Here is a 25695-nt window from a genome sequence, read left to right as displayed (position 1 = left end):
ACGTCATCGCGACCTCGCGAGCGAGGCGCAAGTTGACGTGCAATTTGCAATTAACTCGCCAGTTTTGTAACGATACGAACTTTCTTGCATAGAAGATTGTGGAAAAAAACTTGCGCGTCGACGATTCCAGCAGAACGACGACATCGCGAGATCGTCCCCGCGGGCAGCATGTAACACGTGGCACACCGAACGTGTTCGTCTGCTTGCACTGTATCTCGCATGTACGCGCACATAGCAAGCACAGACATACGGTATATACACAATAAATAATATCCTAAACAAAATAAAATAACCCTATACAATGTTATCTTCGCGGAGCAGTGAAGATGACATAACACTACCAGCGTATAAGTTCACGTCTTTGGCACTGGCAGCATAGAGCTGCGCCTGCTGAAAAAAAAAAATGGAGAACGAAACAACGGCCTCACACGGCGCCCGGGTGTGCACTGCACAAACGCCGTGTGGGCTAATCGTCCAGTAATTGCGTAATAATCGCCGTCGTCGCCGATGAGGTGCAGCGACGACGCGCGAATTGTTCACAAATTGTCCGCCCAGCACGCCGGATGGTATCGGCACGATCCTCGCGGCCGGCGGACCATAAGAGGTCAGGCAAAGCCGATGACCTCCAAGATGTTGACGACGAAGTCGCTGGTGCGGCCTAGCGGATCGTTGTCGAACGTGTCGCAGTGCTCGCTGCGACCGTACTCCAGGGATTGGTCGATGTACAGACCCATGCCGTTCCTGCGCACAAAGCCGTGACGATGTAGGAGGAAAGAGAAAAAAGCAGAAGGCAGGGAGGTTAACCAAAATAACGTCCGGTTAACTACCCGTGACGATGTGGTGACTCAGTTTTACAAGGCTGGTAAATTTCGTAAGATTTTCTGCAGCTATAGACTTCCATAGTTGTCCGTAAACGTAACAGAAAACTTTAGCGTGTGCACTATTTCTCTACACACAATGTCATTTGTGTAACACCGGGTTACCGCACAAAGCCGTGACGATGTAGGAGGAAAGAGAAAAAGCAGAAGGCAGGGAGGTTAACCGAAATAACGTCCGGTTGACTACCCGCGACGATGTGGTTGACTCAGTTTTACAAGGCTGGTAAATTTCGTAAGATTTTCTGCAGCTATAGACTTCCATAGTTGTCCGTAAACGTAACAGAAAACTTTAGCACGTCCACTATTTCTCTACACACAATGTCGTTTGTGTAAAACCGGGTTACCGCACGATGGTAGTGACATCTTGCGATGCTTCGTCTAGACACAATGCCTTGTGGAGACGTTTTCGTGTTTTACGAGTGTCCTTGCCGAAAAACAACAACAACACATTTAAAGTGTGACGTGTTCACGACTGCACCGTTGCCAAAAAAAGATTACACCAGCAACGGAGTAGAATAAATTATGTTACTGTTAACAGCTCTGTGTGGTTGAGCTCCGCCAACGAGGTGGCGCCACCATCACTGCCACTAGCGTTTATGCCTCCGGTACCCGGTCAATCCACCGACGGCAAAACATTTGTGGACAAACTTACTCTCTATCGACTAACCTTTTGCGGAATAGCAGGCTAACATGTGATGTGCACTCTTACACAAGTTTGCACCCTTTGGGCCTTGTCAACTCGACAAGACAAGCCCAACACCAATATCGGATATCAGCACCAACTAGTCCAACTTAATTTATCTTGCCCTACAACCATAATCGTCATCTGCCTTGCTTAAATGCCCTCAACTCAAATTTCCTTCGGCCCTCTTTCCCAATTTCTCCCACCCACTGACGTAACACTTCGCTGTTATTTGCCTTTCCTTTCTTTAAAACTCTGCGCTCGCTACTTTTCCATCGAGAATTCTATGTCACGCTGGTCAATGCGCATGCCGTTCGTGACCTGGAAGTTAGAGAAAGGAAAGGCTCGCAAGATAGATGACGATTATCGTTGTGTGACAAGAAAGTTAAGCCTCAAAGTGTGCAAACTTTTTAAAGAGCGTATTGTTTCTTTAATAGTGCAAGGGCCAGGTGTGCTCACAGAACACCAGAACGATGTTTCAAAAGGTACATTACAATGACGTGTTTTTCAATGATGACATATAGAGTGTCTTGAGCAATAACGCCTAAAACGTAGATTTGTTTGAAATTACGGAGACGAACTTCCGAAAGGGAGTTGACGGCACTCCATTTGTCGATACATGAATAGGCAGTGCAGCCTTTAGAACGTACAAAAAGTGTACAAGGTACACCATTTTTACACCCTTCACTATGCAATCTTAGAAAAAATTGCACCCTTTGCGGCGTATCTTGTCCCACTACAATAATTGTCATCTGTCTTGCCGGCATTTCCTTTCTTTAACGCTGGGAGAGTGGTACTTCCAAGTCACGAACGGCTTGCGCCTTATAAGCGTTACGTAGCATTCTCGACAGAAAAGTAGCGCCGCGCAGGTTTTCAAGAAAGGAAACCCGAGCAAGGGAGATTATTGTTGTGGGACAAATGTGCACCCCAGAGGGTGCAACTGTTTTAAGAATATGTAACGTTTTACACCCTTACATCCCTTCTACCCCATTTCCAGGGTGTAGAAATGGCGCACTTTTGTTGGTGCACACAAAGGGGGCGTGAACACAAAACGGTGTACATGCATGCACCTTGGTGGTGCATACAACGGGTACACTCTTAAAATCAAGCTGTCGGCACTTCATTCATTGTACACCCTTTAGTGCTAATGTCTTCCGAGTGTAGTATACACTCCCAATATGTTTACACCCTTAAGAGTTTTCTTGTCGCACTGGTGAAACCCTTATCGTCAGCGCCTTACAAAATTCATATAGAGGACGACAACGAGCACTAACTAGACGTGCGATGACAAAAGACGTAGTTGAAAACTACGCTCTAAAGAAAAGTTTACACCCTTTGGGTTGTATTTTGTCCCCAAATAAATAATCGTCATCTGTCTTGTCCGCATTTCCTTTCTTCAACGCTGCGAGCCTGGTACTTCCTAGTCACGAACGGCTTGCGCGTTATTATAGCTTGACACAACATTCTCTACAGGAAAGCAGCGAGTGCCGACTTTTCAGGAAAGGAAACGCAAGCAAGGCGCAGATGACGATTATCGTTGTGGGACAAATTTGCACCCCAAAGGGTGCAACAGTTTTAAGAGCCATATACCCTCCGCCGACGAGGATCATGGTCTGGTTGGCGGACATGAACAGCTTGGCGGAGTGGGCCACGTCCCGGGACGAGCCGACGCCGACCCAGGCGAAGCGCTTGGCCTCCGGCGAGAAGGTGAAGAGGAACGTCTCGCCCGTGCCGAAGTAGGTCTGCTTGCGCTCCTGCCACCTGGTCGAGCAGTAGGCGCCGAAGCGCTCGCCCCGCGTCGTCAGCACCACCAGCACCGTGGGCTCCCAGGTGTCCGAGTGCACGTAGAAGTTGGTCAGGCTGCTGCCGTGCTCGCTGGTCGAGAAGACGAGCTCGGGCTGCAACATCGTGATGCGCGCCGGCAGCCAGGTCCACAAGACGCACATCTGCGCGAAGGCCAACAAATTAAAGCGGGCGCCGACAGAACGCGTGTTCATTGGCTAAGCCATATATAGTTCCGAGTGCAGGTGCGACTTAAAGGGACACTAAAGTGAAAAATGGTTTATTCTGCATCAGTAAATTACTGTTCTACAACACCAAAAGACACCACTCTTACGACGCTAAGACGTTTGGTAAGCAAGAAAAAGCGCAAGAACGAAATACGGGCGGCAACGCCTACTTAAGTTCCCGCAGCTGGGGGCTGTGACGTCTTGAATTTTGATGGCATCTTCTAGGGCCTACTAATTATATATAGCGGTACAGATTGACTACATTATGTTCTAAAGGTACCAAATATTAAACATGGCAAGTTTCGGGAACCTTTAGTCAGCCGACGTGGCCCAAATGCGAAAACATACTTTGGTATCCCTGACGTCACGCTGACGTATGGGCGCTGGGGTTTCGGCGAGAAATTCAAATACTGATAGTTGGACCTTCATTTTCTCATCTAATAATCAAACAATTTTTTTATATGACTGCCTGCAGGGTTCTCAAACAATGCTTCATTAGTCTAAATTGATTTATTGTTTCGCTTTAGTGTCCCTTTAAAGCAGTATCACTCCTCCCATCAGCGTCACTACTTGTGATAGAAAAGTTTTACACTTATTCTTTAAACTGGCTCGTGAAGCGTTTTGTCTAAAGCCTCCTGTGTCTCATATGCGCCTCCGAAATGTTCTCCCATTCTGAACTTTGTTCGCATCAAGTTAACAGTTTACATGGTGCGGGACTACTGTTATTTTACTCACGCCATTATTTGCACTGAATTGTGGCATGTTGCCTGCAGCCTCTTGGAGCCATATGTGGAAGTGCGCAAAGAGATTACTATAGCGGAAAGAGACGCAAAGATGGGGACCAAAATCTCGGAGGCAACGGCCATCCTTCGCCAAGAACATGCTAGATGGCTCAAGGATATCGCGCCGCAGTCTACGGATGCTTCACCAAGGCGCATAATATATTGGAAGACCTGCTGCACAAGTCCTAGCCGAAATACTCAAGGAGGACTCTGAGGACTTCACCACCCAAACCATTATCTGGATACCGGGCCACACTGGCGTCACGGGCAACCTGCAAGCCGACAGAGCAGCTCGAGGATTCGTACATAACCGAGCACTCATTACACCGGCTGCAGAAGACCTGGACCCTGTCGACCTCGAGTATTCAGCGATCATGAACTACCACAGAGGGCGTCGCTTGCGATATCCACCACCCCATCGAAACCTAAAGACAGAAGATGCCGCTGCCTGGCGTAGGCTCCAGACAGGCACTTACACGAACCTACACATATTACATCGGATACACCCCACAGCCTACAGGGACGAATGCCCATGGTGTGGGGCCACACCAACCCTATACCACATTACGTGGGAGTGCACACTACACAGCATAGAACACCCAGACACAAACACCACGAGGGAGCAATGGGAGGCACTGCTTGTCCAGCTCGGCCCTCGACGACCAGCTCAAGCTGATAAAGAGAGCTGAGAAGATGGCAAGAGCCAGCGGAGCCCTTCTATCTATCTATCTATCTATCTATCTATCTATCTATCTATCTATCTATCTATCTATCTATCTATCTATCTATCTATCTATCTATCTATCTATCTATCTATCTATCTATCTATCTATCTATCTATCTATCTATCTATCTATCTATCTATCTATCTATCTATCTATCTATCTATCTATCTATCTATCTATCTATCTATCTATCTATCTATCTATCTATCTATCTATCTATCTATCTATCTATCTATCTATCTATCTATCTATCTATCTATCTATCTATCTATCTATCTATCCTGACGAAGGGAGTTCGTCAATGCGCAGCCCAAGAGGCGATTCACGAGCAAAAGAGCACCTGCCTCAGTGACGCTTTGGGCACGAGAGATCTGAACATGGTATCGCGAGCCTCTTCAGTGGCAGCTTTATGCGAATTTAACAGCTATTTTTTTTTCATGCGCCACGTGAACTCGGGTTACAACATCGCGATGCGAGACGGCGGCCATTTCGACCGATCGCACATTTGAACGCGCGCTCGCCGTGTCGGCTGGCATTGTGGATTGATTATGGATTGACACGATTTAATTTTCAGCAAGCATCAGTTGGCTAACGTGTGTGCAGATGCCTTGGCGAGATCGTATTACGTGCCATAGATGATCTTCTTGTAGATAACCTTCACAGTGCAGGCGTGCGCTTACATTATCAATCGACTGAAGCCGGACAGGAAATGGACGTGAAGAAAGCAATAAAGCCGCCCCCCCCCCCTAGCTTTATTTTCGCGGCGCAAATATGGTTGCCGGGTGTACTTGACTCCAGAATGGCTGCCGCTTAATTGAGGAGCATAGCGCTGAATGTAACGTCACGAATTATAAAGTGTCCCCAAAATCCGGAGAAAAACTTATTTTGAGTCACGCATCAGTCGACTGACGCAAGAGTCCTCGTATCAGTAATCGATAAATGTGCATATTTATTTTAAATAGCGTGAACTACATTAGAATGATTGCAAGCATTGAAGCGATGGTGCACGCGTGACGCCTAGAATGCAAGCGCCTGATTGATACCTGGCGTTGCAACCATTGAACTACACAATGATGTGGTGGTGCACAGACCCAGATGGCTTCAAACTCGCCCCCCCCTTTTTCTTTCACGTACACCCTGCGCGAGGCTGCAATACGTGGTGCCGTTCTGCCATGTCTGTAAACCATACTCCTCTTGCATGCTGACTTTGGCTTGGGCCTTAGCCGACGAACATTGAACTCGCATTTTCGCACACAGCATTGCATGGTTGAGTTGTATTTTAAGCATTTCCTTTCGTATTGCACCACCCTGTATGCGGCCTTAATTACATTATTAAGAGGAGCATATAGCGCACACTTCTTTGTTCTTTGATTGACAGTCGGCTGGTCCTTTCTATTGATACAGAGCCACATCTAGTACTTATGCAGCGATCATTGTTTCTACGATGACTGGCCGTTCACGTATACTAGGCTACATTATATGTCGCCTTGCCTGCCACATTTCCAAGTGCCAGGTGATTAAAGTCGTACCTTCTGCGTGCGTCGTTGCTTGAATGCCAGCCAAGCACACTTTTCATGTTGGACCACCCTGCATGTCGCCTTTTGCGCCGTACATAGCTATAGTAAATGAGATAAGCAACACTGAGAAACGCTTCTGCATTTGTTAACGTTTGAATTCCCAACCAGTCATTCTCTTGTATACCGGACCATCGTATATTCATCGCCTTATAGTCTGCACCCACTGGCACGTGCCAGCGAGTGAACTTGTTCTCCTGCAGCCGTCATTGCTTGAATGCCGACTGGGCGCTGTTATATACAGGGCCACCCTGTTCTATTTGTACTACGCAGCTACTGGTACCAGCTATAAGCATTGAAAGCGTATACTTCTGCTGTCATTGACTGCCGACCGGGCATTTCCCATTTGTGCCCCGTGGGTCGACCTTTAGTTCGCAGCTTCTGGTATCAGCTATGTGAGCACTGAGCTCGTACTTCTGCAGCACGTCGACTTGTACTCAGCAGCAGCTGGTACCAGCACGTGATCACTGAACGCGCACACTTCTGCCACCATGGAATGTCGACCGAGCGTTTCACGTTTATACCCCATGGGTCAACTTGTACTCCGCAGCAGCTGGTACCAGCACGTTGAGCTTCGCACGTCTGCCGTGATGCCGAAACGGAGCGTTCCCATTCTATATGTATACGTCGACTTGTACTCCGCAGCTGCTGGTACCAGCTAAGTGAGTATTCGCGCTTCTGCAGTTACTGTATAGCTTCAAAGCCGTCTGGACCAGCACGTGAGCTTTGCACGTCTGCCGTGATGCCGACGGAGCGTTCCCATTCCATATGTATACGTCTACTTGTACTCCGCAGCTGCTGGTACCAGCTAAGTGAGTATTCGCGCTTCTTCAGTTACTGTATAGCTTCAAAGCCGTCTGGACCAGCACGTGAGCTTTGCACGTCTGCCGTGATGCCGAAACGGAGCGTTCCCAGTCTACATGTACACGTCGACTTGTACTCCGCAGCTGCTGGTACCAGCTAAGTGAGCATTCGCACTTCTGCAGTTACTGTATAGCTTCAAAGCCGTCTGCAGCTGTGCACCTTCGCAGTGAACCGCTCTGCACGTCGTCGCGCCCGCACCTGGTCGCGGCTGAGAATCTCCGAGTGGAAGTTGGTAAGCTGGGCTATGCCGGCCGGTGCGGTGCCCGAGGCGCCGTATCTGCTTTTCCTGATGGGCAGTAAAGACGAGGTGATCTCGAGGCGGCTGGCCGAGGCGCCGGTCTCCGAGGGCGATCCCAGCAGTCGCTTGCCCGGGTGCCCGCGCACGTACGCCTCGGACTTGAGCAACTGATCGTTGAGCACCTTCGCGCTGACGCCCTGCGCGCGCACGTGCACGGAAATCAGGCACGACGTCTCCTACATTCGCGGTTCAATCTTCGGTGAAAAAGTTAAAAGATAGCGAGATATACGCGGAGGACTGAAAGAACAGAACGGGAGACACACGTACGGAACTAACTTACAACCAACTCGATGCAAACCTTCCACATCAGTGGACCACGGCGCATGCGCAAGGCAAGCCTCACTCTCTCCCCAACGCCATGAAAGTATATCGTGATAAATCACGCACGCAAAGCTTAATATGACGTAAAAAAAAAGGAAGGCGGCTCAAACGTGCAACAAAAATACTATGTACTAAATTCTGTGTATCGCACTTTCTTTTTCGCATATTAGGCGATGTGTCAACTGGCACGAACGTTATACTTCTGAACCTTTCCGTGACAGTGAAGAGAAGGACACAGAGCTCTTCTACAAATGTGTTACTGCACCGAGTATAGTACGGCAGTGGAAGCAAAAGACTTGGAGCGTGATCGTCACACCGTAATATAATTTACACCCTTAAAATGAAAAAACAAGTGTAAATATAACTCCTTATGTTACACCAGTTTTTGATGCAAGGATGTTAAGTTATAGACGGACTTACACCCCTATTCACTTGAAAGGGTCCAAATTATTTTACAGTGCAGACAGCTGTATAGCCTCGGCAAGGAAACGTCATCTGGCGCGGCCCGTCCTTCTTTAAGGACCCATCTGCACGATGACTCTTGGGAAATAGGCCCTACCTGGCTGCCGGACCTTTCGAGCCTTTGTCAAGGGTAAAACGGACGCCGACCAATAACATTAAAAGAAAAAAAAAGAAAAGAAAGGAAACCAAGACGTTTCGGATCCCATACGGGGGCCTTGTTCACAAATCTTTTCAGTCGCGATAGTTTGGCCATACGTCCGGCAAATATTAATGAAATCAAGAGTTCGACCAAAACTCGTGTGGTCGTCGGGATTGTTCACAGTCAAAGGTTAAGCGGACGCCGACCAGTAATATTAAAAAAAAGGAAACCAAGACGTTTGGGCTGCCATACGGAGGCCTTGTTCACAAAACGTCTTAGTTTCCATTCTTTTTTTTTTTTTAATGTTATTGGTCGGCGTCGTGTTTCACCCTTGACTGTGAGCAATCCCGATCAGACGAGTTTTCGTCGGACTCTTGATTTCATTAGTCTTTCGAGCCATTGTTTGGGCTCGCGGTAATAGCTCTTGATGCCTTCGCCACGATCGGCCCTCACCACCCGATGTCATGCTCTACTCTCCGCCATGCTTTCTACGCGGGCGGCGGCTAGAAATTACCGCTTGCCTATATCACGTGCTAGGGGCATGTTTCCCCACAAGCTTTTCCTTTATAGATTTCATAAATAGAAAACAGTCCGCGCTTTCAGTTTCTTGGCCGAGCCCGTGCTGAATCAGCGTAGCTCACTAGCGACAGTTTCCCATTTTCGAAGTCACGGAAGAGTAGAGCTAAAGAAAAAAAAAAACGTTTCGTCTGCACCGAAAAGCAGCGACGCATAGCTGGCGAAATATAAGACTGTTTTACGCAGTTTTCGTTAGTGTGAACACGCACAACTGTGAGCGAGTAATCTCCTTTGGAGAAGTCGAGAGTCGTATTGTTGATGATTTATTGGCATCCCCTATTGTAACGGGGCCGTGACAAAGTCGCCCAGCCTGTTTGATTTATTCAGGTACGTAGTGCGTGCTTTTCGTTCTAGCATTTTTGTGTATATCTCCTTAATATTTTCTTTTTTTTTTCTTCCTCAAGAATTCTCTATCTACCTTGTACCGCTACCAGTGGCGTAGCCAGAAATTTCGTTCGGGGGGGGCTCACTTTGCAGCTCGGCCTGCTCCTTATAAAATTAGTCGAGGGATCAATATATATATATATATATATATATATATATATATATATATATATATATATATATATATATATATATATATATATATATATATATATATATATAGCTGTTTTCAACAACCTTGTTTACATTTTTGTACATATGCAACGACCAGGGGAAAATCTCAATGACGCTTTCCTTTGTTAGAATGTATTGCGCAGGAGGAGCTGTCACCGGTTGTGCATTGAGAGTAATTGCTCCGAAATATAGTCGCAACAGAGAGCACATATAAAAAGCAGGAGTTCTGCAACGTATACGAGGGCGAGTCAAATGAAAGTGAGCCAATGCGAATATATGACAAATGGGGTACTTTATTTAAAGTAGTCACCATGAGTATTTAGACACTTGTCCTACTAACGAGTCGAGTAATTCCCGTCTCATAAAACTCCTTGGGTTGCTGCCTCGAATATCTGTAAATGACTACACGTCATCTTCCGACACGAATCTGGTTCCCTTTAGCAGTTTCTTCAAATTTTACCAAATGTGGAAGACGCAAGGCAACAGGTCTGGGCTGCATGAGGGATGTTGCAGCATTTCCCACTTGAACTTTGGCAGTTTTGTATTAACCACATCAGCGACGTGGGAACGGGCAATGTCGTGAAGCAAGATGTCCCCAATGCTCAATTTTCCACGTCGTTTGTTCTTAATTGCGACACGCAGCCGATCCGATCTTTCGCAATATCTGAAACGATTTAGAGTCTCTGCAGGTTTAGAAAATTCGATCAATAGTGGCCCTTAACGATCTAAAAAGAAGTCGGCGCTTTTCCGGCATAAATGACGGCCTTTGTTTTCTTTGGAAGTGGTGAATTCAAATGTTTCCACGGTAAGCTTTGCCGTAGTGTTTCATGCTAGTAGTAGCGGCACCATGAGTCATCCCCGGTCACAATTGCAGACAAAAAGTCGTCACCCTCATCTGGGGTTCTTTGACGTGCACTTAAATCAAAGTACACGGGTGTTTTCGCATTTCGCCTCCATCGACATGCAGCCGCCGTGACTGGGATTCTATTCCCCCGACCTCGTGCTCAGCAGCCGAACACCATAGCCACTGAGCAACCACGGCCTTTTCAATTGTGTTGGGGGTGATTGCACGGTGGCTTTGGCCCGGCCATGGATCGTCTTTGTAACTTTCATGTGCTTCTTTGAACGATTTAGCAATATCCTACAACGCTTCACAGTGGCCAATGACACGCAATGTTCAACGCATACGGCAGCCATACGGCGAATAATTTCTTTTTGGGAAACATCTTCATTTGTCAAAAACCTCACGACACCAAGCTGTTCAACTTTTGAAGTGTCCATTATGTCACGCAACCATGTTCAACCCGGTGTATGAGAGCATTAAAGAACATTTAACCTCACATTTTCATGCCACTTGTAAATGAGATGCGTATGTGCTACGCGCATGCCTCGAAAATAATGAACCGAACCATTATTGAGCGGTGCGGGTTGTCTCACTTTCATTTGACTCGCCTTCGTACATTAGAAATGCGAAGATACAATGGAATATACCAATGTGAAGATACAGCTTGATAGAGGGCAAAAAATTGTCACTGGAAACAATGTTCACTGCGCATATGCACAAAACCTCGCAACAAGATATTTAAATATACGCATAAGTCACCAATAAATCTACGTACCTAATAAAAAGTCACTATATATAATGCGTCAAACAAGGCAAATAAACAGGTTGCGCAACCACAGATTCACAGATCACAGCACCACCCCCCCTCCCTCCACTCCCATAATGTATCGCGTGCGACGGAAGGCGGCGCGTTTCCTCCCCGCTTTTCTCCCTTGCGCACACAAGACTCAGCCACCATCGTCAGCTCACCACCTCCCCTTCCCCCCCGCACGCTTTCACTCGCACATAGAGCATGCGGCGCGCGGTCACGATGTTACCGCCCTTGGCCGTTATTTATACGGAACATGAGGGCAACGACAGGAATGCGCCTGGATTCTTCATAGAGCTGCTATCGCAATAACAAAATAGTATCCGGCAACTGAAGCGTCCCGTCGCCCATTACTTTCCGCAAAAGAAGTAACAAAATCGAACTTTCACCATGCGAAAATTCGCTGCGCCGCAACAATGTCCTTTTTTTTGTGGGCGGGGCGCGGCGAAGTAGAATAACGCAAAGGAAAGCATGTTGGCTACAATCGAATGCCTACTTTGGGCACCCTAGTGTGGCTACCGAAGGAATATCGAAGAAAATCTGTGACGGTTGGTCCACAGAAAACCATACGCGTACTGCTCGGTATCCTACACCGGCGAGACAAAATTTTCCGGAGAGGTTGCGCTCAAGCGAACGCGTTGCAATACATCGAGTCCCCGCAGTGCTGGCGGCGAGCGACTATGCATTGTTTCTTTTTCTCGTCTGCTAGCCAGAAAGCGTCCAAAACTTTGCCAGGCGAAAATGCAGTCGGCCAGAGAAAAACAAACGCGCATCCAAGTGGGCCGCGCGGTTATCGATGCAGCACGAGAAAAACCCATGCGCTCTGGCTGGATCGGCAGCCCGCGGGTTGCGAGAAAAAAAAAAGAAAAAGAAATGAGAAAGAGGCTCAATATATACTCGTGAATAAAAGTCTAGGCAGAAAAATAAATAAGAACTTAGTTACAATGGTGGCTTTAGTTTCTTGACATGGATGCTTTGGCGCAGGTGAAAAAAATTTTTATATTCTTTTCTGTGACCTGAGGGCACAAATGAACCACCACAACGCTTTGTCTCATCGGACCTCGCTGCGTGCTTTGTCAACTTGTCTGATAGTACGTTGATTTGGTTTGTCTCGTTGTATGGCCCGATGTACGACTTTAGAAAAGTCGATGCACCTTTGGCGTCAAATGTTTACAACAGCATTAAACCCAAAAAGTTCCGGAATTGAAAATCTAAAGCGCGGCTTTGAAAATGTCAATGGACCTTTCGCATCAAAATGTTATGAGAACTTTATACCCACAACGTTTCAGAATTGAAATCCAAGCGCTCCGTAGATTCCGCGGCCTCCGCGAGATGCCGAGACGAGCCCGCTCGCCTTCAAAACGCCCTTGAAATTTTGTGCCCGGTGGGGCTCCTTGCGTTACGATATATGTGACTCCCGACGCATGGGCGTTGCCCCGAAATCCAGCCCGATTTAGCAATGTTCGCGCTAAAATGTCTTTTCGAGCGTGAGTTAAGGACATTCTAGACAAAATCGAGCATGATTTCTGGCGCCGGGAGTTGTTTTGGTCGGTGGCGCATGACAGCACGAAAAAATTTCGGGGGGGGCTGAAGCCCCATAAGCCCCCCCCCTGGCTACGCCCCTGACCGCTACCTATACCTGTAACGGTTCTGGACGTATCGGTCTCTTCCTTGCTTTCTTTTTTCACCAATACTCTAAACGGCTCTTGCTTATTGTTATATAAGGCGTCGTTGCCTACCGCAGCGCCATGAAATGGCGCGCGCTTGGAGCCGCCCAAGGGGGAGGAAAAAGAGGATGGAATAAACGCAATGAGTGATGTCTCCATTCCTGTCGCACTGAGTGATATGCACGATATAACATAATTGGCGACCGCCGGATGCCTGCGTATTCGTTTGTGGAAGTTGCGTCTCCTGGTGGTGAAGTGGAAAGAGCTGGCTTTTCTTTCTTCTTCTTTAGCTATGGGGGCATAGCCATTGGTCTCTACTTAAAAAAAAAAAAATCGAAGCCGCCATATGGTGCTGTACCGCCAGCACGGTGAAAAACCGAGCGTTATCTTGATCTTGATCTCGACAAACGCCGTGGGTGCTGAGGAAGGGGAAAACAATATGGCGCGATTGCACAACACGTGACTAGTCCCTATTCGTGACTATCTCTCATCACGTGACCACTGCCCGTGCGCACCTGTATGCCGTAGGCAGTCTTGAGGAAACAGTCCACATTGTACGGCAAGTCCCTGAGGTACAATATGATCCGGTCCAGGAAGGCGGAGGCCGCGTTGAGCCCACCTTCACCCGAGGGACCAGGACCTGCCATGGGTGGCAAGGTAAATGTTGAATCAGGGATTTGCAAGTTACAGTGTGGCGGACTTATTATATTATAAAGGGTGATTTATTTAAAGGGACACTAAAGTGAAAAATTGTTTCTTCTGCATCAGTAAATTACCGTTCTACAACACCAAAAACACCACTCTTACAATGATAAGACGTTTGGTAAGCCAGAAAGACCGCAAGAACGAAATACGGGTGGCGACGCCTACTTAAGTTCCCGCACCTAGGGGCTGTGACGTCTTGGATTTTGATGGCATTTTATAGGGCCTACTAATTATATATAGCGGTGCAGATTGACTACATTGTATTCTAAAGGAATCAAGTATTAAACATGCAAAGTTTCAGGAACCTTTATTCAGCCAACGCGGCGCAAATGCGAAAACATACTTTGGAGTCCCTGACGTCACGCTGACGTATCGGCGCTAGGGTTTCGGCGCGAAATTCAAATACTGATACTTGGACCTTCATTTTCTCATCTAATATTCAAACCATCTTTTTGAAATGACTGCCTGCAGGGTTCTCAAACAATGCTTTATTAGTCTAAACTGATTTATTGTTTGCCTTTAGTGTCCCTTTAACTGTTAGCAGAGTCTGAACCCCTCCCTCAACTGCCGATGACGAAGTAACTCGTCATCATAACGAGCGTCGTCTGGTGCCGATGACAAGTTAACTCGTCGTGAATTTTGAGCAATTTGTGTGAAAAAATAATGCCGAAAATTTCCCAAGAAGATTTAGAGAAAGAAAGTGGCTCTAAATATGCAGGTCCTGAGAAAATTGCACAATTCTGAATTGTCTTTTAGGAGTTTGTCAGGGCACTTAGCAGGGGTTAAAGGAACACTGAAATGAAACACCCGTCGAGACTGCTCAATAGAATAAATATATTTTAAAAAAAAAGTTAGCTCAGTGGATACAAGGTGTGGCTGTGTTTGAGGTTGAAAGTTTGATTGCCGACCGCGCTTACCGGTGGGGGGTGAAATTAAAAAAAAAAAAAAACCTCTTCTCGTACTTACGTTTAGGTGCCAGTTAAAAAAAAAAAACCGGGCGGTCAAAATTAACCCGTAGCCCTCCAATGCGACGCCTTTCGCATCCCCAGAGTTGCTGAGGGTCGTTAAACTCCATGAACGAACCAATCAAAACTACAGAGAAGCAATAAATCAGCTTACCCTGATAAAGTATTCTTTCATACACCACATTTTCGTTATTTCGAGGTAACAAGATGATTATTAGAGAACACGAAGGCCGTAGTTCCGTTTTTTTTCTAAACCTTCGCGACAAAATCGTGGCCTCACGATTTTTTTTTTCATACTTGGGCAGCCCACGGCTCATAAGTTTTCAAAACTGACTAAGTTTAGTGTTTGGCTCTCTTAGAACAAAATGTAGCCAATTTTTACTGATAACAACTTACTATAGGCCAACGGGGCGAAAGGCATTATTGTGCCAGTTCTTTCTTTTTACTTCTGCAGTGCAGAAAAGGGCCTTTTGGTTAAAAGGTAAGATAAAGGTTTAGCGCCACTTTGACGGCAATGATCCAGTCAGTTCTTGAGAACTCACTGGCTCGCACTTGTAAATCGCAAAATGTGCCCTAAAGTAAATTATTTATGAGGTAATCAGAAAAATTTTGGTAATTATTCGATTTTGAGTTACGATTTCAGGGGCAAGTGATGTCCACCTCTTCCAGTAATTACTGCGCACGTTAAAGAAGGGCAGGTTGTCAAAATAAATCCGGAGGCCCCACAACGGCGTTCCTCAAAACCAGATCTGTTTTGGAACGCGAAACCCCAGAATTTAATTTTTTAAGAGTAATATCTAGCTTAAAGATCAGATTAGGTGCTGTCTCGATCCCACAAGCAATTAAAAAAAATGTTCACATTAAAGTAACAACATCCGGTAGTATAGACTGATTTTAAATAGAGCAATCTTTCAAAATCGGAAGCACCTATCATATATCGCGCTTGGGCCTGGTCACGCACCTGTAGAGGTGGACATTACATCCACTACAAAAACGCCACATTCAGATAGTCAGTGAAAAAGATTCGTTTATTAACATTGAATTATTTTTTTTTATGGCACACGTTGATGATTTTAAAAGTATTTGGTCATTTTATGAGCACTTAAGGGTACGTGTTGGAATGCGATTGGCTCCGTTAGTGTACATTTGCATGCTTTTCACTTGTGGGCGGTTGGAACCCTCACCCTTGCTTTTGCTCTTCTTTCCTCCAAACATTCGGGCGAACATCGACTCGCTGGGATATTCGCCTGCAAGAGGAAAACAAGAAAGAGCGCGAGATTATTCGCGGCACATTTGTATATAGGTAACGTTCCGATGGTGTATCTTAAAGAAAAACAATAACCACAACAGCCCCCATGTCAGCATACTTAAAGGGAAGAGGTCAGCAGTGTGAGCTAAATCTTTCTGGACTGGTTGGAGGTGGAGGATGGCATTATGTAAGTGTCCGCCTAATGGACATGCCCATTAGCACGACCTACTGGAACTCCAGACCTGCACAGATATCCGGCTTCTATGGGAGCAGCTTGCGCCCACTTTCGTTCGACCGACGGCCGTAGGTGGCGCTTTTATAACCTGTTCGTCTGCTACGCGGTGAGCGGCTGTGCGGCGTTGTAATTAGTACAGCAGCTGTTGTGTTGTGACGAACTGCTTGTCTAGTTGATGACTTTTGCTAACACAGTGACAGTGATGTCACAAGGCTTTGATCGGTCACTCAGCTTCAAAAGTTGACTGCCCGAACCTACAAAATGTCGGAGCGTGTAGTCCGCTGCTCTCTAAAATAGCGATAGCCGCTCCTATATTGCCTTTTTCAAGCACTTTTACCAGATCATCTTCCTTTCACTACGGCACACAGCAGTAAATCCTAATGTCATCTACGACATTAGGCTGTCTGATGGTTGTCTGTAATCAACTAAAAGAAGCTAGGTTATCCTATGAACCTTTTTAAACAATTTTTCGGTCTCTTACGGAGGCTAGGAAAGGGAAGTTTATGCCGTCGATCTAGCATTGCAGCGGCCACCTATGCTCGTTCTTTACATTTGTTGCACCGCTCATCCTCTTCTAGTTTCACAATTCAAACGCAAAGCATTCGCAAATATGTCTTCTTTTGTATATTTGTGAATTTATTCATTTACCGCCAATACAAGCGCTTTGTGCCTGCCGAAATGGCAAGACAAGCGCTGAACAGATCGCAGAAGCAGACGACAGCGAACAGGTTATAACTAGCGCCACTCTGCTCGTACGTTCTTTCCCTAGCGGCAAAATGGACGAACTAGACCAGGCGTGCTGGAGGAGGGAGATCTGTGCAGGTCTGGAGTTCAGTAGGTCGTGCCCATTAGGTGGACGCTTACAGAATGATGATTGGCTGATTGGCTGAAAGTGATGATTGGCTGGGGGCGCCTGTCTCCTTCTCACGGTTACCCCAGCCCAGCCAATCAGAACTTCAGCAGCAGACGAAATGGACATGTCCATCAGGTGGACACTTACAGAACACCCCTCCCCCCCCCCCCCCCTTGTCTGTATGGTCTACAGGCACGTGACTGTGGCTCACTCGAGTGGTCCTGGACGAAGAGGATGAGGATGGCCATGGCTGCGCGGTACAACGCTCTCACGCCTTCGATCAGGAAGCAGTCCATGGTCCGCACCTGAAGTCCGAAAAGAAAGAAAGACGACCAGCGTCGATAACACTGCTTATCACGAAGGAAACCTCATGTTCGTAATCCACCATAATCGGCATGTTAGGGCTCCCGTTCGGAGGGTGGAACGAAAAGGCTTGTCCTCAATTTCTCAAAAAACGTTTATATAGGTCTTTCAGACGCATGTGCTCCTGTCGCGCGAGAGCTTTGGTACGTCCGAAAGTTTGGATGCTGTGATGGAGCGCACGGGAAGGACAGCGCTCCCCTCCTCCGCGCCTCCCTCTCCAACAATGGCGGCTGAGGGAGAGGAGGGAGGAAGTTCCCTCTCACTCCGGTGCTCGCGTCGCTGGAGACACCGCACACGTGATGATGTGCAACCACCTATGCACCACCGCTACGTATATATGCTAGTTAACACCGACATTCACTGCGGAATTACGCAATGAAACGACAAACGCTACCTAGGTATCTCAGATAACAGCTTCCCGGAAGCCTTCGGCTATTCGCTTACACTGAAAAAAAAAAAAATACCGTCGACGGTTCCTGCACAACTTTGCTTTTTTGCTCGACGTTCGCTGTATAGCATCGTATAGATATATGTTACGCACCAGGTGGTAGAAGGGAAGCCCGCGGAAGATCCACAGCTGCCACGTGAGGAATACTTTCTCCAGGTCCTCCTCCTGGTGCACCTTGCGCAGCAGCTTGTTGTACGTCTTCTTCTGCGCATGCGATAAATTATGGAGTTGCGTTGATAGCTGCATAGCCTCCTGCATTTATATGTAGTGCCTGCCCAGTCACTGCAAGTGTATGCATAGGAGGCCAGTGTTCCGATGCGGTGCCGCCACGTTCTCATACAAAATTAGGGCGCCCTTTGTACGCACACTTAAGTCCTGTAAAACAGTGCTTCAGCGCGTGTGTATCGTAGCTATCCTCCCCCTCCCCCCACCCGCTTTATTGCAAACGACTGCAGCTTTTGCTTAAGGCTTCTACGGCTTTGATTCCGCACATGGAGGAAGTTGTGACAAACTATACCGAGAAAGTGGCGCCTTCTAGCGACCCCTCTCTCATTCTCGGGTTGGCCGTTATATGGCAGGAATTAAAGAAACAAAAAAAAATAAAGAAAAGAGCAAACACTATGTCGTTGCAGACTACGACGTCTTCTGAAACACCTGTTAGTTATTCAGACATACTAGCTGAGCCGCATAAGGCTTCAAAATCCTACAGTGAAGCCTACATTTTGGAGCTGACAGACGTTGGCGCGCAGCTTAAGTGAGGTGAAAAAAAAAAAAGCGGCATCGTCACTCGTCACGTGGTTAATTCGTCTGTCGTTCGGGGATGATGCCGCACGTTCGCTGAACTTACAGCCCTCTTCGAAGCGTGCACTTTCTTGAAACGTACGTTAGGGCAACGAGGAGGGCGCACTCGCGAATGGGCAGGAGACACAAGATGGCTGCATTCGAAGCAGACGTACGCCCGACGTCACGTGTTAGCGCAGTGGCGAAGCAGGCTCCACCTACCGCTAGGTTCTTGGTCAGCTTCATGAGCGTGTGGGCCGACGTGTCGTACATGAACCGCGTTTGGCTCAGGTGGCGCACTATGGTGCCTTCGATGAGGGCGCATGCGCACTCGTACGTCTGCGCAGTAAGAAGGAAAAAAAAATTAACATACTTTGAGATGCGTAATACGTCTGCCACGTTTGGCTCAAGTGGCGTACTATATGGTGCTTTCGATGCCTTCTGAGGTACGACGCATGCGCACTGGTACATCTACGTAGTGGAAAGGAAGAAAAAAAAAACCGCACATGCTTTGAGACGTCTGCCCGATTGAGAACGTCTGTCTCGTTGCGCAATTGGTTCGTGAAGCGTCCACAAGAAGGCGCCAAGTGTGCAGTTCTTTTAGCAGAAAAATGCCCAGATTCTCGCGATTTGAGGTGACACTGAAGAATATTTAGGTAAGCTGTATCAGTAAATTACGCTTCTTCAAAAGCAAAGCCGCCACTTTGGCTTGGTAAACCAGAGAAGAAGTAACATTTAAAAAAGTATGTGTTGTCCAAGAAGCCGGCTTCTCCGCACAAGTACCCTTTATGGGGAGAAGCCAGCTTTAAAGGCACGCGCTGTGCATACGCGCAGACACGGTGTCAACGTTCGCGTACCGACGCGATGTCCAGGAAATGGATTAGTGCTGGAACGTTACAGCACAAAACTGGACTAATGGTCAAGGAAAGGCACGGAGCAGACCGTTCGCGTCAATACTGAATCAAAGGTCAGCTGATCTTGCCACCGATATATATTTTTTTTTTCGTAAACGAATTGCAGAAACCAACAAGGTAATAAATAATCGTAATCTCGTCCTACTTCGCGCCACGAATCGCCATACTCATGGATTTCCGGCAAGGCAGTCCCCACATTTCACACGCGGGGGTTGTGAAGGTCGCGGCTCAAAGAAAACCTTCACAAGAGTATGCCAATCCGAACGTTCTCACGCCAGCAGTGAATGGCAGAATGTCGCCCTGTGCAGGTTCCACTGCCGAATTGATTGAGTGAGGAGTGACGGTACGTCCGCTTGGCTTCGTCAGTTTCTGTGCCAAATGCACTCAGCGTCTCTGGATAAACTCTAATGGCGCATTGCATTGGCCGAACAGGAGCTCAGACAAAGTGCATTTTAATGCAGCGTTTGTCCTGCATTGAAATTGACGAGGCTCCGGCTCCTCGCAGCAGCGGGACTTTCGCCGCATAATCCGAGCGATTACACTGCGTGGACGCAGGGACCACGTCATCGATCCCTCTTGGACTTCATTAGATCCGCAAATCTTTTTTTTTCATTCATTTAATCATCCCTATTCACCCCCATCCCATACCCCTGTATGTCCCGAGACATTTACCCTCGCATTACAAAAAAAAAAAAGAGGAGCAGAGCAGTACTTAGCGCAACGAAGAGTTGCGACTGCTTGCTCCCCCTGTTAAAACGCTCCGCGTGCTCGGAGAGCAGCTGCAAGGGCGAAGGTGTATCACGTGACGACGCTAAATCCGCGCTGAATCTCGGGTGAACTTCGATTCTACGAGCCGCCATTGCTGCCGCGCGCTGAAAGCAAAACGACGGAAACACAAACTAAAAGGATACGACGCGTTTGCGTCACGTGACTCCTTTCTCAACTGCGCTTTTTTTCGCGCGGGAGCTATAGTCGGACTGCTCCCGGCGTCACCAAACTGCTCCTGCTCCGCCGCTGGGATAGCAGCGCTCCTGCTCCTCTTCGCCCACAGGACATGCGGCTAATCTCGAGAGGGCACTTTGGAGACGATTTCGAGTGCTCCTGTTGGCCCAGTGGAATGCGCCACAACTCTCATCGCGAGCCGCGCATGCGCAGTCTGTATATAACCGGGACCGCACGACGTCTGCCGGAATTCGCCTTCGAGCATCCCAGTAAAAAGAAAAAAAAGCTTGGCAGTGGCTTAGCTCGGCTATGCCAGGGTAAACGTAGCGAAAGCTAAGGCACTGCATGCTTAGCCTTAGTTAATCTTGATTGCAAGTCCAGGTTAGTCTGGTTGTCTAGCTATGTTGCGGCATTTAGCCAGTCGTTCGGCGCGCTGTTCGTCTGTTTCCTGGGCGATTCGTTTCCTCTTCATCTCGTTCCGATGTCGATTCCAGGCCTCCTCCTGCTTATCAGAATTGTCGCCGTCCATACTGCCGCCTCAACTGTGGTTGCGGCGCACGCGAGCTCTCCTTTTCAATCCTCCGACATGTTATCAGACATGCGACGAAGCTGGCAAAGCGAGCGGAGGCGAGCGCAACGACGAGGAACGCGGTGTGACGTCATACCAAACGGCGGCGGCGGAGAGGCGCGGCGCTGCGCAGCGGCGGAACACCTGTGGCTCGGTGCTACTAGTGGCGCATGCGCAGTCGTGACTAGGGAGCGAGAGGGAGAGAAATATGCGCGGCGAGGCGCGCGTTGTGACGTCATGTGCCTCCTCGGAGCACCGCCACGGCGAAATCGCAAGTTCGCGGCCAGAAAAGCTTTCGCTTTAAAACTGTCATCGCCTACGAAACAAGCTCGTGTTCGGAGAGAGAGAGAGTCACAGACCTGTTCCTCGGTGAGGTAGTGGAGGAGCAGGCAGACGACCGGGTGCAGGGTCGGGCAGTAGGTGATGAAGGGGTAGTTGACGGACACCACGTACAGCACCCGCTCGGCGCGCCGCTGCCCTTCGGCCGAGAGCAGGTAGACCTCGTCGAAGATCGGGTCCGCGAAGGCCGGCATGCCGATGGGCCACTGCCCGTCCAGCGACTCCTTCACCGTGCTCTGGTAGTAGTCGTCGGGCGGGCCCACCCTGACGTGGCCCTGGCACAGCTTCAGCCACAGCTCGCCCCGGTTCAGGTGGTCGATGGGCCAATGCTGGGTCCGCACGATGTTCTTGGCCTGCGCGCGCCGATCGAAAATGAATGCGTTAGGACAGTGTCTCTGCATCTCCCGGAAGCCGGAAAAATTTTCTGAAACTAATTTTTTTGTTTTTTGTTTCCCGGCACTCACTTCCTTTCAAAAGATGAAGCGCCAAGAGGGACAGCACACAGAGAAAGAACAATGACAGCACAAGACGCCTTGTCCTGTCATTATCCTTTCTTAGCGCCTTGTTCTGTCATTGTTCCTTCTTGGTGTGCTGTCTACGAACCAACTAGCCTCACAACGTGTTCTACTCACCTCTTATTGGCTCTCGGAAGTTTAGGTTAGGTTAGAGCACACCTGGGTATGGGCAGGACATGTAATGAGGAGGGAGGATAACTGATGGTCATTAAGGGTTACGGACTGGACTCCAAGGGAAGGGAAGCGTAGCAAGGGGTGGCAGAAAGTTAGGTGGGCGGATGAGATTAAAGAGTTTGCAGGGACAACATGGCCACAATTAGTACGTGACAGGGGTAGTTGGAGAAGTATGGGAGAGGCCTTTGCCCTGCAGTGGGCGAACCAGGATGATGATGATGATGATGATGATGATGGCACGATTAGTTCCCTACCTCAAAATGCCGATTTCAGTGCGGGAAGCGTTAATGAAGAAGACACAGTTGCGTTTTTGACACGCATGCAGCGAAGTTCCGGTTGCGGATAGCTCAGCGAAGCAATTACTTGCTAATTACTATAACAACTCAAAACTCAAATCACATTTAATTGATATTTTTACCTGCGAGTTTATTCATCATGGCCAGGAGTAAAGGTGATCAAGTTGGTCTAATCTTTTTGGCGCGGAATGGTGTTAAGGCTTTTTCGGCTTAATAGAACGTACACACACACACAAAAACAATAATCTTGCTGGGCGAATTGGTTCATAACGCTTATATATAGAAAAAGATAGCAGCGCCAAAGACAGACAGGTACGAGAGGGTATATCGACACGGACAAGCGATAACTTTCAACAAAATTTTATCGCCGTCGGAATTGTCAATATAAGGAGTCGGCCACCACACGTGCAATGGAGCAACACACGTTTACTTTTTTTTTTAAAGAAAACGCTGTTGTATGCACTGAAGCACAAAAGTAACAAACCCCAATTCATTTCGCCCTCGAAGCTAGCGTAGTCTTGGAAGTTCATTCCAAGTCGATATGCCTTGCATGCTCACTATACCCACGATTGGTATAGATTGAAGTATGTGCCGTAAGGTAATTAATTAACTAGCGTAACTACGTTAATTGTTCACTTAAGCATTTCGATTTGTCGTAGAGGTATAACGACCGCCTTCGTCGAGAAATTTAGATCAGGATTCAGAATTGTGCTAACTGTCACAGGCAATTTTTAAAAAATTTGGTGGAGCTAAAAAAAAAAAACACCCCGTAGACCACGGAGGGAGTGCAAAAACGCGACAATGTTGCTCCCCACGTGACACCATTCTGCTTCATGACGTCACGCACATACACTTCCTGAGAAACGAAACAAACTAGTTTCGAAAAGGTATCATATCGATCGCAGGAAGAGGCCTTCGTCCTGCAGTTGACATAAAACAGGATGATGATGCTGATGTTGTTGTTGTTGTTGATTATTATTATTATTATTATTATTATTATTATTATTATTATTATTATTATTATTATTATTATTATTATCATGTGGAATGATTGAGGGCGCTCTGAAGCACGCCCGTATTTTTTTTTCTTTCTAGGGAGGAGGTATTCGGCGTCTTAGACCCTAGTTTCATTCAAGAATGCAAAGTTGAAAACGTCATTCATTCGCTTAGAACCGAATTAGAATAGCATCTTTACATTTCATAGAATATAATTAAAATCCACCTTGATATGCCAATTTCAAGTTCCTCGAATTCTTACTTGAACTAATAAGACGCTTTCCTGTCACTTTTCTTGCTATAATATTTACCTCCAACTTTTCGGTGCTCCTCTTATTGTTATTTATATTAGTTATATGAACCCCTATCACAGTTACTGATTGAGTTCTGGGGTTCCCTTCCATACATAAAGATGTTTTAATGTCTCTCTTGTTTAATTGGGATTCGTGATTCTAAAGGAGCCCTGCCATTGTATAATATACTCGTAATTCTTGCTTCAAATGATGATTCTTGACCTCTATAACCCTAGCAGAAATGTGGTCACGTGAGTGCAGGACAATGCGACATCTTTACACTCGCTCCGGCTCGCTCGGTTGCCTGCACTGCTCCTCGTGAGGGTGGATGTCAAGCAGCATAGCAGGTGGCCGAGCTAGCCGGGGCGAGTGTCAACAACGTCGCGTTGTCCCGTTCCCACGTGACCGTATTTGGCGTCATGACATCACAGGAGCAGAAAACCACAACATATATTATTTTAGCGCGCTCCCTGGGGCTTGCCAAGCTTTCATTCTTTTTTCAGGACATAGAGGCCTTGAGCCTTTTCACTTAGCAAAGAAAAAGAAATAATATACTAAATGTCATTACTCTTTTATGACTCGTTATGAATGTTCAATATCATGTCGTTACTATTTTAAGACAACCTTTATGACTCTTAAGATATGTTTATAAATGTCTAATATCATGACATTACTCTTTTGAGACACCATGTAAGTGTAAATATCATGGCATTACTCTTTTGGGACAGTTTCTGTTTAATATTGTGTCATTACTCTGTTAAGACACTTTTATGAACGTTTAGTACCCTGTCACTCTGTTAAGACATCTCATAAGTGATTTATATCATGCCGTTACTCTTTCAAGAAACCTTATGCTTGTTTAGAACCGTGACATTACTCTCTTAGGAGACCTCTTAAAAGTGTTTCCCAAACTCCGTGTGCTTGCCTAGTGTCATCGTTAGAGTTTACACGACTTCATTCAAAATTCAACCGACCTCCTTGATCTTGCCCTGCCTGATGAAGCGGATGACGTCGTCGAAGACCTTCGTGACGGGCGTCGGAGGGGCGGGTAATGGCGCGGGCAGCCTGGACGCATTGACGAACGGCGCCTGGAAACACGACGGAAGCGCCATCTCTCGCCGATACTCGCTGCAGCCGGCGCCTGTGTCTGAAAGAATGGAAGAGGACGCAGAAGGAGCAAAGGCGTGAATTTTCAGGGTAGGAGGGATGCCGTTTCATCGCACACATTGGAGTCTCTTTGACGCGAAGCTTTCGTGAAGCCGTTGTGTATTTAAATGCTTGAGAAGCATACACTACAATCCTGGAACGTAATCTTAAGACTTACATGGTAACCCCGGGGCCGATCCGGCAGTCGAGGATAGACGGGACGTCAACAGATTCGCGCGCGGGTTGAGCCCGGGGTCCGGGGGAACCCCAGGCAAGTCTCCTAGCGGGCCGGTGGGCGGGGGGGAAGTCAGGGGACGCAGATGACGTGTACGTCGCCGGGGCGGTGACGCGTTTCCGGTGAGACGAGCGGAGCGAAGGAGGCTTCGATGCTCGGCGGCCCGTCAGCTGCGAGTGCACGAGATGTGCTACACGCGCGATGCCTTCTTCGTCTTCTTCTGAATGCGCGCTGGCCGTACTTCCCGTCCTCTTCTTTTAAGACGTCAGCATTAGGAGTGTCGCATTGGAAAAAGTGTATGTGTGTGAAGTGTGCGAAGCCCCGGTCACGTGGGACCTGCAATAAAGTTTCTTCACTCACTCACTCACTCACTCACTCACTCACTCACTCACTCACTCACTCACTCACTCACTCACTCACTCACTCACTCACTCACTCACTCACTCACTCACTCACTCACGTGGTGTGTATAAATGATGCAACTGACTGGTC

General features: G+C 47.5%; 1 protein-coding gene across 3 annotated transcripts; it reads right to left on the bottom strand.

Annotated features, from left to right (window-relative positions):
* LOC135919266 (GTPase-activating protein skywalker-like) lies at positions 1 to 25280 on the bottom strand. Of its 3 annotated transcripts, none has more exons than XM_065452993.2 (11): positions 25147 to 25280; positions 24797 to 24969; positions 21569 to 21901; positions 19008 to 19124; positions 18099 to 18209; positions 17406 to 17499; positions 16042 to 16104; positions 13703 to 13827; positions 7713 to 7949; positions 3151 to 3458; positions 1 to 741 (listed from the first exon to the last, which is right to left on the bottom strand). In XM_065452993.2, the coding sequence occupies exons 2-11, from the start codon at positions 24932 to 24934 to the stop codon at positions 606 to 608; spliced, it is 1662 nt and encodes a 553-aa protein (XP_065309065.2). In that variant the 5' UTR covers positions 24935 to 24969; positions 25147 to 25280; the 3' UTR covers positions 1 to 605. The 3 variants fall into 3 exon arrangements, with proteins under 3 accessions (XP_065309065.2, XP_065309066.2, XP_065309064.2); XM_065452992.2 differs by having other exon boundaries at positions 4 to 741; positions 3151 to 3506; XM_065452994.2 differs by lacking the exon at positions 7713 to 7949 and having other exon boundaries at positions 3151 to 3506.
* Positions 25281 to 25695: the final 415 nt, after the last annotated feature.

Source organism: Dermacentor albipictus, chromosome 7 (genome assembly GCF_038994185.2).
Source record: "Dermacentor albipictus isolate Rhodes 1998 colony chromosome 7, USDA_Dalb.pri_finalv2, whole genome shotgun sequence".
NCBI lineage: Eukaryota > Metazoa > Arthropoda > Arachnida > Ixodida > Ixodidae > Dermacentor > Dermacentor albipictus.
Note: the sequence above shows the minus strand (reverse complement) of the source record. Positions and strands in the feature narration are given on the sequence as shown.

Bases quoted from the DNA above. Each gene is read 5' to 3' on its own strand.
- LOC135919266 (XM_065452992.2), bottom strand. From the start codon at position 24,934: ATGGCGCTTCCGTCGTGTTTCCAGGCGCCGTTCGTCAATGCGTCCAGG. The intron at 21,902-24,796 runs GTCGGTTGAATT...CGGCGCGCGCAG, and splicing joins GGCAGGGCAAGATCAAGGAG to GCCAAGAACATCGTGCGGAC. The intron at 3,507-7,712 runs GTGCGGGCGCGA...GCCTTCGCGCAG, and splicing joins AGATTCTCAGCCGCGACCAG to ATGTGCGTCTTGTGGACCTG.